We start from the raw sequence: 12,065 nt of genomic DNA, 5'->3' as shown, positions 1-12,065 counted from the left end.
AGTCTAGCTCCAGGAAGGCAGAGACCAAGTCCTTCAGGCCCTGCACTGTATCCCAGTTCTGAGAGTAAACAAATATCAACACATTTCACACACTGCCACTCTCCGCACAAGGTGTAGCACCAGCGCCAGTGCCCACCTCGTCCTTGCTCTCCCTGCCTCCAGACCATGGCTTCTAGCCAAGATCTGACTGGGTGCCGACCCAGGGCTCATGGTCTCCTTCCTCCCTCCAGACCATCTCTGGTCTATGACTGGCTCAGGGTTCTAGGGACATTGTGTGTGTGTGTGTGTGTGTGTGTGTGTGTGTGTGTGTGTGTGTGTTGGGGAGTGGTTGCAGAGAAAGAATTGGCAGGGGAAGAGGTGGTCAGCATGAAGAGACCCAGGCTTCCAGACCTCAAGAAGCTCCAATTTGAGCTTCTAGTAATGCCCACTGCATAGGTAGGAGCAGCCACCCAGGCTTTGGGTTGATTTCTGGCTGTGGTTCCTCCCAGCTCTGTGACCTTGGGCAAACCTCTTAACCTCTGCGAAACCACTGTATGCATTGTTCCCTTGTTATAAAATATGGATAATAACACCAACTTCATATAGGTGGTGATTACATTAAATAAGATGTCTAGGGGTTCCGTTGGTATTCAATTATTGCTTATTCTTTTTTCTACATAGAGGGCAGTAAAATCTCTTCCTTAAACATCACTCAGATCATAACCCTCAGGCACCTGTGTGGTTCCCACTTATCACACCGAGGAGACCAAATATAACTCCCGACAGCTCCCTTTGCCTTAAAGCAAGAGGCTTGTCATTCATTCCACTGCTCTTATCTCCAAAGGCACCTGGCTCCACTGCTCTCTGCCAGCCAGCTACGTGTGTTTTCTCCCCGCTCTTCACGTCACAGTGCATGTCTGAAATGCCCTTCCTGCCCTCTCCTAAACCAGGCCCTACCTTCTCGAAGCAGATTCTGTCATAAGACTCACTTCCTCTCTTAAGCCTACTTGATTCAACCTCCTCAGTTTCAAGATTGCTAATCACTAAAAAATATTTCATGCCTACTTCGGCCCTCAACCACCCCCTTTCCTCCTCCCTTGGTGACTAAGATATAAGATTGTACCTGGCAAGTCTGCATCTGTGGGCATCTGTGTTCCCAGGTGTCAGGTTGCACATGTGAGTGTGTACAGAAGCAAACAAAGGGTTGATGAGGTGTGAGAGCTGGACTGGACCACACACAGGTCCCATTTGGCCACTTACTGCATGGATGGCCCTTAGCAAGTTACTTAGTCTTTCTGAGCCTCAAGGTCGTCTATATTTATAATGAAGATTAGAAATAATAATAATATCATTACTACTATTACTATTTACTGAGCCTTTACTTGGTACAGATACTGTTCTAAGCTAAGCATTTACATTAGGTCCTTTTATTTAATCTTCACTTGAACTCTCACTGGTAGGTAATGTTTTTTCTATGTTACTACTGAAGAAACTGAGACACAAAGGAAGCTCAACACAGAGGGTTAAGTACCTTTCCCAGAGCACACAGCTAATAAGTGGCCAAACCAGGATGTGCACCCAGGCACGCAAGAGTCCACGTTCACAAGCACACCGCTTACTGTCTCCACATGTAATCCTGTGTGCACACAAAGCTACAGCACAAAAACAACCAAGAAGTGGTGTGACTCCTTCCTCACTGGGACCGCAAGTACAGGAGGCCAGTAAAAGTGTCTCTTTTCTTCTGTAATTTGTTACAGGGCCTAGAAAAGGACAGACCATAGAGTGGGCAATTTGTATACATTTCCAGGACTGAGAAAGATGTGGAAGAAATATACAGAACTAGGGGTGCCTGGGTGGCTCAGTTGGTTAAGCATCCGACTTCGGCTCAGGTCATGATCTCACAGTTCGTGGGTTCGAGCCTCGTGTCAGGTTCTGTGCTGACAGCTCAGAGCCTGAAGCCTGTTTCGGATTCTCTGTCTCCCTCTCTCTCTGTCCCTCCCCCACTTGTGCTCTGTCTCTCTCTCTCTGTCTCGAAAATAAACTATTAATAAAATTTTAAAAAAGGAATATATAGAACTAAAAGCCATACATTCTTAAATGTGAGCTATGAACACATGCCACGTGGACACACACACACTTCTCACAGATACATCACATATGCTCACTCACGCATATACACTCACTGGCCACCTTGAACCTCGTGAAGGCTCTCCAGGAAACCTTTCTGAGCTGGTCGAGCCACGCAGAAGGCTTTTAGGCAGAGATGTGATTTAATCAAACCTGCATTTTAGGAAAGTCGATCCAACAGCACAGAGAATGAACTCAGAATAGAAAGGACAGAGTGGAGACAGGGGAACATTGAAAAGACTTTCAACAATCCGGGAAGAAATGAGCTTAAATTCTAGTGCAGAGGGAATGGAGCGAGTATTTAAGAGATACTAAAGGAAAGTGGGGAGGGAATCGTGCCATTCACTACAGTAGGAAACATAAAGGCCAAAGTTTAAGAATGAATGGGAGACAAAGATCCCTTTTTACTTTTGGAGTTTCAGGTGTCTCTGGAGCACCCAGGTGATATCCAATAGGCTTTGGGGTATGTGTGCACATACATATGTTTATTATTACAGCTCAAGAGGCATCTGGGCTGGAGACACAAATTTGAGTGTTATCAGCTCCCAGGTGGTAATTAAAATTATGAGTGTGGATGACTTCATCTGGAGAAAGTGTGGGGCCAGAATAGCTGTGGGCCCAGGGACAGAGGTCTGGGGAGCTCCAACTCCAAAGAGGAGAAGGCTTGGATTTGTAATTGTTCTCCCAGGAGCAGTGAGTGATGTGAGAGGGTGAGGAAAGGGCACTGGAGATCATCAACATTTAGGGGAGACAAAGGTGAACAGACGAGAAGATAGGGGCTGAGGCACAGGAGAAGCCAGGAAAGGGTGTCAAGTGGAAGGAAATCAGCTACATGAAAGCTTCCAAGATCAGTGGAGATAAGGACAGGAAACTTCACCAGTTAGATGTGGCAACTAGGAGACGGCCAGTGGCCAGAAACGAGGTCAGCGGGATGGCCAGGGCGTGAGTTCCCGGTTGTAGAAGAAACTTACGCAACTAGACTGCGGTTCTAGCCGCTGACTGCAATTGCAGCCCCTACCGCTGGCGCGCGCTGTTGCGCATGCGCACTCGTAGGCACAAGAAGTTTAACAGGGGCTTAGCCTTCCTAGAGAGTACCGGCGCACGCGTCTACGGAGCCCGCCTACTCCGCCACCCGCCTCTCTCCAGGCCTTCAGAGGGCGCTGCGCCTGGAAGAGACGGGGGCGTGGCGCCGCTCTAGCCTACGCCTGGACTCCGTGGCAGGCGCTGCAGCTTCGCGTCCCCCACGCCTCCCCTCCGAGCAGGTGGGTCCGCCCGCGGGGGGCGGGAGTGTCTGGGCTCTGTGGGGTGGGCGGGTAGCGGCAGTCTCGAGGCGCGGAGTCGTCCCCATTGCATAAGTGCCCGGCTCGGATCCGGTCCCGGAAGATCCGGCTGTGAGCAGGGCGGCACGGGTACGAGTCCCAGTCTGGTTGAGCGCTCCTCCAGGATGGGCGCTGCTCTTCCCCGGACCCTTTCACATCCCGGGGGTCTTATCCCAAGCTCGCGTGCGGCTTCCGGGGAATCGCTGGGGGCGGGGCTATCGGGGGCGGGGCTCCCATGATTGACACTTTCCCCCCCCCGGTTTCTCAGGCTTCCACTGGACCCCTCCCCTGTCCTGAACCCTGAGCCGGCACCATGGTGAGAACTCGGAGCAAAGCCCCTCGTCTCCGCATGCCCATGCCGCGCGTGGCGTTGCTTTCGTTGCCCTGTATAAACCTGGGGCTCCGCAGTGGGGGTTTCGGTGGGTCGGCCCCAGCAAGGCAGCCTGCACCCTTCCAACCCGTCCATTCCTGTAGCACGGGCGCCTGAAGGTGAAGACGTCGGAAGAACAGGCGGAGGCCAAAAGGCTAGAGCGGGAGCAGAAGCTGAAGCTCTACCAGTCAGCCACCCAGACTGTCTTCCAGAAGGTGGGGCCCTCAGAAGTGATCCCTTTTCCAGGTGGCCCTGTTAGGATAGCACAGAGGCCAAGAGCTGGGCCTTAGAGTTGGATTGCTTGGATCCATATGTGGGTTCTGTCACTTACAAGCTGTGTGATCCTGGGCAAGTTACTGAATCTCTTTAAATTTCAGTTTGCTCGTCTGTAAAATGGGGCTTACTGCATGAGATTGTTGTGAAAATTAAGTGAGAGAATACACGTAAAACCATGAAGCGTCCTGCATGCTACCTGTTGTATAGAATGGGGTTCACAGAATTTTTGGTAATTCTGTTATTTACTTATTTGCCTATGACCTCTGACCCTGCTATCTGTCTTCTAAGCGCCAGGCTGGTGAGCTGGATGAGTCTGTGCTGGAACTGACAAGCCAGATTCTGGGAGCCAATCCTGACTTTGCCACCCTCTGGAACTGTCGGCGAGAGGTGCTTCAGCAGCTGGAGGCCCAAAAGTGCGTAGGAGTTCAGGGCCCCAGGAAGATGGCACTGGCCTTGCCTTGCCCGGGGTCCAGCGATTGGAGAAGAACGGGGCAGCCAGGGGCATAGGCAGACGGGAGTGGAGGGCTGAGTGTAGAAAGTCAGGGGTGAGCTGAGGTTGGGTGTTAGAGAGCCCTGAGCCCCATTTCCCTTTGAGTGCAGGTCCCCTGAGGAGTTGGCCGCTCTGGTGAAAACAGAACTGGGCTTCCTGGAGAGTTGCCTGCGGGTGAACCCCAAATCCTATGGTACCTGGCACCACCGCTGCTGGCTGCTGGGCCGCCTGCCAGACCCTAACTGGTCCCGGGAGCTGGAGTTATGTGCCCGCTTCCTCGAGGTCGATGAGCGGAACTGTACGTGCCTGCTGATTCTGTCCCACCTCGTGGTATTGGGGCCTCAGTAAAGCCCAGAGTTGGGAGGCACGGCCAGGACAGGCCCACTGAGCTGATGGCAGAAGGGATGCTGGAGACAAACATGCTCTGTGGAAACATGGAGGTGTTTCTAAGGGCCTCCATGGGAACTCCAGGCATTCTAGCTATGGAGCGCCTCTTGCCTGGCTTCTGAGATGTGCTGTCACCCTTCTTCCTAGTTCACTGCTGGGACTACCGGCGGTTTGTGGCTGCACAGGCTGCCGTGCCCCCTGCGGAGGAGCTCGCCTTCACTGACAGTCTCATCACCCGAAACTTCTCCAACTACTCCTCCTGGCATTACCGCTCCTGTCTCTTGCCCCAGCTGCACCCCCACCCAGACTCTGGACCCCAGGGACGCCTCCCCGAGGATGTGCTCCTCAAAGGTAAGGAGGGTCAGAGGGTGCTGGGGAGGACTCTGCAATGATACCTCTCCAGCCCTGATGCCTAACCCTGTTCCCGAACCTGCTACGTGGGCTTACTGAGCACCCACTTTGTGCCTGGCCTTGGGGATGCATAAGAGTCGACCCCTGGCTACAGGGAACTCAAGTGTCCCGTGGGAAAGATACAGCTGATATATGTAGCTGCTGTGCAAGGCCAGCAGATAAATGAAACTGAGAGCTGGAGGGACTCCTGGGTGCGTGTGGGACGTTGGGGCAGCCAGTGCCTGGCTCCTGGCCACAGCCTGTGCCTCCTTGGTCCCCGCAGAGCTGGAGCTGGTACAGAATGCCTTCTTCACCGACCCCAATGATCAGAGTGCCTGGTTCTATCACCGCTGGCTCCTGGGGCGAGGTGAGCAGTGGGGAAGGAGACTGGGCGTTTAGGGCTTTGAAGGAATGGAAGAGGGATTTAAGGAGACCTGAGGTTGTGTCTCCCCCCAGCTGACCCCCAGGATGCCCTGCGCTGCCTGCACGTGAGCCGGGATGAGGCGTGTCTGACTGTCTCCTTCTCTCGGCCCCTCCTAGTGAGTCCTGCAGTTTTTGCCGGAGAGTGTCATGGACGTGGGCCTGGTGCTGTTGGGGCTGATGGGTCTCTCTTTGTCCCCTGGGCCAGGTGGGGTCCAGGACAGAGACCTTGCTGCTCATGGTTGANGGGAAGTGGTGAGGCTCGAGCATTTCCTTAACCCGGTGCTCCCAGCTCTGTGACTTGCCCGCCTCCTCCCTCAACGACCAGTTGCCCCAGCATACGTTTCGTGTCATTTGGACAGCAGGCGATGCCCACAAGGAGTGTGTGCTTTTAAAAGGTGACACAACCTCTGCGTCTTTACCCCCTCGCGGTAGTATCCCTGTCCCTCTCCTTTCACGGTTACCCCCTTCTACCACCCATACTTTCTCTCAGGCCGCCAGGAGGCCTGGTGCCGGGACTCCGCCACGGATGAGCAGCTCTTCAGGTGACGACAGGGAAGCACACAGACAAAGAGAGGGGGGTCTGGACTCTGGGGCGGGAGGCCCGGGGTTCGGGCAGATGGTCTCAGACCGGGTACTAGGGGTGACCAGCACCCTTGCTCATCCTCAGGTGCGAGCTGTCGGTGGAGAAGTCCACGGTGCTGCAATCTGAACTTGAATCCTGTAAGGAGCTGCAGGAGCTGGAGCCGGAGAATAAGTGTGAGACCCCATTCCCTGAGATCCTGCTCCTCTAAGGAGGTCCCTTTCCAGGAGGGCTTCTCGGAGAGAGCAGGAAAGGTGTCAGGAGATGGGAGCGGAGGATCTAGAAGAGACAGTGCTTTTCCCCACCCTCTCCTCAGGGTGCCTGCTCACCATCATCCTGCTGATGCGGGCACTGGATCCTCTGCTGTATGAGAAAGAGACGCTCCAGTACTTCCAGACCCTCAAGGCAAGTGGGACCTGGAGGAACAGGTAAGGGGGGAGGCCCAGTGGGCAGCAGGAAGGCCGCTGACGTGCCTTGTCGCCTTGTCCGTCCCCGCCAGGCCGTGGACCCGATGCGGGCGGCGTACTTGGATGACCTACGCAGCAAGTTCTTGCTGGAGAACAGCGTGCTCAAGATGGAGTATGCTGAGGTGCGCGTGCTGCACCTGGGTCACAAGGTGGGGACCGCCGTGTGCACCTTCCGTGGGCCCGCACCCTGCCAGCCCTCCCTCCCTCCGCGTCACCCGGCCAGCTCTTGTGTCCCCCCCATGGGCTTCAGCTGAGGCACTCAGTCTGGACTCACCGTACCCCTGGCTTTGGCCTCAGTCTCGGGTGCCTTTCTGGACTTTCTTCTTAACCGAGGTTGAGCTCGTCTTCTTTCAAGGCTGCTTCTCTTCCCGGCCTTGTTTTCTGTCGCTTGCCCCACTATTCTTGTTACGCAGTTTCAGATCCTGAGTCACCAGGGCCTCTTGGTGCCGTCCCTTCTATGGGGCCAGGCACATCTTCCTTCATCCCTCAGAGCGAGCCCTTACTCGCCCCCGCTCACTCCGATGCTTGTCTCCCTGGAGCAGGCCCCGGCACCTAAAACCCGGGTGGTGTCCGGGGATGTCTGGCAAACTTCCCAGACTCTGTGTTTCCTCTCTTTGTAGTCTTGCCCTGTCGGTATTCCCAACGCAGCGGCTTCAGCATGTCCCTGCAGCCCACCTCCCCTGCCACCAGACTGACCCCCCAGCCGCAGCAGGCCCGCTCCTGCCAGTGTGTGTGCCCACCCCAGCGCCCTCCTGCACCCCTGTCCCTGCCCCCACCCCAGGCCGCCGCCTCCCCATCCGCTTACTGGCCACCCCACCCCTGCACCCCCTCTCTGTCCCATGTGCTTGATGTGGAGCATATACCGCAGGGGTGGGGGTGGGAGGTTGTAAGGTAAGCTTACTTGTCCTTTCCTTGGTCAGGGTCCCCAGGGGCCTGTGTGGGGCACAGGGGGCAAGTGCCTCGTGAACAATGGCTGAGGCCCCTCCCCCAAGCCTCACTGAGTATCTCCTCCCCCTCCTCAGGATCTGACGGTACTCTGCCACCTGGAACAGCTGCTCTTGGTCACTCATCTTGACCTGTCACACAATCGTCTCCGAGCCCTGCCCCCTGCCCTGGCTGCCCTGCGCTGCCTGGAGGTAAAGCGCTCCTCCCTTTCCTCCACCTTAGAAGTCTGCCCACCCTACACAAAGATGTCCAGACCCTCCCAGCCCCTGCAAACGACCCCTCGCCTTCTCTGCCCTGGTCACCTAGCCTGACTCCAGGGGCCTTTCCCTGCACTGTAAGCTGGTCACCCCGGGCTCCCTACTTGCTTGTACCAGTCCCAGGCTGACAGCTGCCTGCCCTGCCTCGTCTTCCCTGCCCTCCCTGCTCCCCAGGTCCTTCAGGCCAACGATAATGCCATAGAGTCCCTGGATGGTGTCACCAACCTGCCCCGACTACAGGAGCTCTCACTGTGCAACAACCGTATCCTTTCTGGATGTCTTTCAGGACAGCGGGTAGGGTGAGGTGCCAGGCTGGAAAGGGACAGACAGCAAGCAGGGTGGCTGGGAAAGGGGGCTCTGGTGGTCCAAGCTAAGGAGAGAGAATAGCCTGGGGCTGTGTTTGGGGCCATCATTGACTTGCACTTGTGGTTTTGCAGGGTGGAAGTGACTTCCTCAAGCCAGAGTTCATAAACTAGTAACATCTAGATGTTCTTGGGTACAGCATGGTATTTTAAAAATGAGGAAGCCTCATATTTTAAAAATTGAGAATTCTATTAATTAAAAAAAATTTTTTTTAATGTATTTATATTTGAGAGAGAGAAACCAAAACAGAGCATGAGAAGGAAAGGGGCAGAGAGGAGACACAGAATACAAAGCAGGCTCCAGGCTCTGAGCTGTCAGCACAGAGCCCAACACAGGGCTTGAACTCACAAATTGTGAAATCATGACCTGAGCTGAAATCAGCGCTTAACCGACTGAGCCACCCAGGTGCCCTCAAAAATTGGGAGTTCTGATTCTACTTAAAAATTGGAAGTTATGGGGTACCTGGGTGGCTCAGTCGGTTAAGCGCTGATTTCAGCTCAGGTCATGATTTCACAATTTGTGAGTTCAAGCCCTGTGTTGGGCTCTGTGCTGACAGCTCAGAGCCTGGAGCCTGCTTCAGATTCTGTGTCTCTTTCTCTCTCTGCCCCTCCTCAGCTTGCACGCTGTCTCACTCTTGTCTCTCAAAAATAAATAAATGTAATGGAAAAAAAACCTTTTTTTAAAAAATAAAAATAAAAATTGGACGTTAGGGACACCTGGCTGGCTCATTCAGCAGAGCATGAGATACTTGATCTTGGGACCATGAGTCCAAGCCCCATGTTGGGGGTGGAGCCTACTTTGAAAAAAAATTGGAAGTTAAAGCAACCTTTGGCCTACATTTCCACTCAGCAACGCTTGGCCATTGTTGAGTCGTGGATGTCCCTGTAGCTAGAGCTAGCTTTCTCATTGGCCATAGCCTACCACTTCTTCACGAGAAGAAGTGCCACATCTGGCCTGCCTCTTGGGCTTCCAGCCTGGCCCCCTGGGAGGATGTTTGCAATCTAGAGCCTTATTCCCTCCAGAGAAGTGTGCAAGATGCCCGCCAGGCAGCAGCCGCTGGTCTTCAGGGAGAACAGTGATGGATACACAGGAGCACAGAGGGAACCTGCTTCATTTTCCTTGACTCTCCTGCCCAAGGCATCCAGCAGCCCACAGCGCTCCAGCCTCTTGCCTCCTGCCCCAGGCTGGTCCTCCTCAGCCTGCAGGGCAACCCCCTGTGCCAAGCAGCAGGCATCTCTGAGCACCTGGCCGAGCTGTTGCCTTCAGTTAACAGCATCCTCACCTAGGAGGTTCTTCCCCCCGCCCCCCTTCTTTAACTTATTGGGACTGAATAAACAATGGAGAGCCCCCCTCAGGCTGCTATGCCACTGCCACTGCCGCCACCGCCACAGTCACCACCACCACCATTACTACTGCCATCTGTTTTGGAAAAGAAAAGGAGAGTTAGGTTGTGTCAGCTCATCCTCACACTTTCATTTTATGCTTGGTCCTGCTGTTTCTTACCGTGGGGACCCAGAGTCTCCGTTCCGGGGCACAATTTGCCCCAGGTGCCTTAAGTGCAAGGCCTGTATTTACCTTCTGGTTTGGGCTGGGGCTGGGATCGAGTTTGAGTCCAGGTTCTAGTAGGGGCTGGGCTACAAAGCAGCTGTAAGTGGCCAACTAGAAGGACTCATAAAAGTTTCTCCCATGACTCCTGCCCCTTCCAGATGACCTCTGTGTCCTGGCTCAGTCACTACAGCTGAGAAGGCTGTTCCCACGAGAAGCCGGTCAGGGTGCCCTTGCTCCACCCTCTGGTGACTGAAGAGCCCTCGAAAATACTAGATCTCAGCTGAACCTCACAAGTGGTTAGGGATGAGATGGTTAGGCCCATTGTACTGATGAGGAAACTGAACCAAAGCTGTCTCTGCACCTTGGTCTGGGATTCCAGACTCGTGTTCGTGCTTTTATATTGATAAGGGTTGCTGGGCCAAGACTGGCCTTGGCTCCCGAGGTACTGAGCTGGGTAACTGCTCCCATGGTGCCCTCCTATACACACCCCTTGTCCTGACTTTAGAGTCCTGAGGCACTTGAGCCTCCTGGAGGGAGGAGAGGGGAGTGGCTCAGGGGTTAGGGCACTGAGTCAAACCTGGCTAGGTGGGAAAAAAGACCGAAACAAAAGAGAGAGTGACAAGGTACTTTCTTGGTTTCCTGGGAAATGCTCACACACTTCCAGGCCCTCACGGCCCTGCCCCTTCCCATGTTCATAGTGATACCCATAGCGTCTCAACAAAGCCCTTTGGCTGACTTGCCCGGAATTTTTATTTTGATTCCTGTGTCCCTTGAGAGTGTTGGAGGTGGGGACAGACCCTCTGCCAGGTCAGGGGCTTGGAGCTAGGCAGGAAGGGGTCCCTGTGGGTGTGGAGAGCTCCCTGCCAGGTCCTGGAGTCTCAGTCCCCATTCCCGGAAGGCCCCTCCCTGCCTGATGCATCACCAAATTCAGCCTCTCCTCAAGTCGGTTTCCGTGTGTCTTCTTGCCAACTCTGTTTTCACTGTCTTCACTGGCCCATGGGCAGAGCAAGGACGACAGCAGGATGGAGGGAAGAGATCCCAAGAAAAGAGCCCCAAGCTTCCTGAAGAACTTTCAGGAGAGCCTCCCTAGCGATGCCTGACCTCCTCTTTGCCTCAGGGCTCCCTCTGTGGCATCCCTGGTGTTCCTCCAGTGCCAGGGTGGGGTTGGGATACACACAGGACAGGTGCCTGGAGCCGGTTGGTCAGGATTTCTGGGAAGAATTCCAGGTCGGAGAATCCTGGACTCCAGCTGACCAGCCACCCCTCTCAGTGAAAGAAGGGGTAGTCTGCAGTCTGGGGAGAGAGCCTCGGTTCTCCTGAGCCTCAGAGCAAGGGCCTGAGCCTTCCCCAAGCCCCCCACCTGGGAGCTTAGGGGCAGAAAACAAGAAATTGCTCCTACTCTGACCCTCACTCCCCAGCCCCCTGCCACCCAATCTCAAACTTGTAGGGACACAGGAAGCTGGGGGCAGTTCATTCATGCCAAGGGTTGTGAAGCAGCTGGAGGAAGAAGGAAGGACAGATGGGTGGGGGGGGGCATCAGAGGATCTGGTAGAGCCGGCAGGTCAGGGGCTGGCTGGTGGAGCCAGTCTGAGGGCCTGGCTGCTGATGTCACCCATCTGCAGCTTAGGATCCCAGGACCTCCCTGGGCAGGACCAGCCCCATGGGCCAGTTTCAGAGGGCTGAGCCTGGCCCAGCTGTATCAGACCCTGGCAGAGGCTGAGGTACCCGGGGTTCAATGAGAGCAGAGGCAGGTCCCCCCCGACCCTCCCCAACCTTGGGGAAGGGGGCCCACTGCCTAGGGGCTTGGGTGAAGGGACAGTCTGCCCCACTGCCCTTGGGACTTCTCACCCAGGAGAGGGGGCCCCTTGTGCACCAGGAACCAGCCTGGAGTGGGGTCCCTCCGTGGGGGCAGCCTCACAACGCCTTCAGCTTTCACCTCAGTTTTGAATCCTCACAGGTCCCTGCGCCTCCCAGCCCCCCACCCCCGCTTCCTCTGATTTCCACAGTTCCTCGAAAGGGGAAAGGGGATGCGCCAGGTCTCATTTCCCGCCCCTGCCTCGGGAGACAGCCCCCAGAGGCCAGGCCTCTTCTCCAGAGTGAGGGGATGAGGTAATCAGGCTTCCCCTTCCCTGAAGTTTGGCCCC

The 12,065-nt window shown here is 55.1% G+C and overlaps 1 protein-coding gene across 1 annotated transcript; it reads left to right on the top strand.

Annotated features, from left to right (window-relative positions):
* Positions 1-3,200: 3,200 nt before the first annotated feature.
* RABGGTA (Rab geranylgeranyltransferase subunit alpha) lies at positions 3,201-9,727 on the top strand. Its single transcript, XM_077770469.1, is given in 16 exon segments — positions 3,201-3,368; positions 3,694-3,741; positions 3,900-4,010; positions 4,360-4,484; positions 4,672-4,859; positions 5,096-5,299; positions 5,622-5,705; positions 5,795-5,877; positions 5,967-6,156; positions 6,252-6,303; positions 6,429-6,517; positions 6,658-6,746; positions 6,841-6,957; positions 7,831-7,944; positions 8,185-8,272; positions 9,511-9,727. Coding segments are annotated over 15 exon segments (1,686 nt in total). The 5' UTR covers positions 3,201-3,368; positions 3,694-3,738; the 3' UTR covers positions 9,660-9,727.
* Positions 9,728-12,065: the final 2,338 nt, after the last annotated feature.

Source organism: Crocuta crocuta, unplaced genomic scaffold (assembly GCF_008692635.1).
Source record: "Crocuta crocuta isolate KB4526 unplaced genomic scaffold, BGI_CrCroc_1.0 scaffold175, whole genome shotgun sequence".
Taxonomy (NCBI): Eukaryota; Metazoa; Chordata; class Mammalia; order Carnivora; family Hyaenidae; genus Crocuta; species Crocuta crocuta.
Note: the sequence above shows the minus strand (reverse complement) of the source record. Positions and strands in the feature narration are given on the sequence as shown.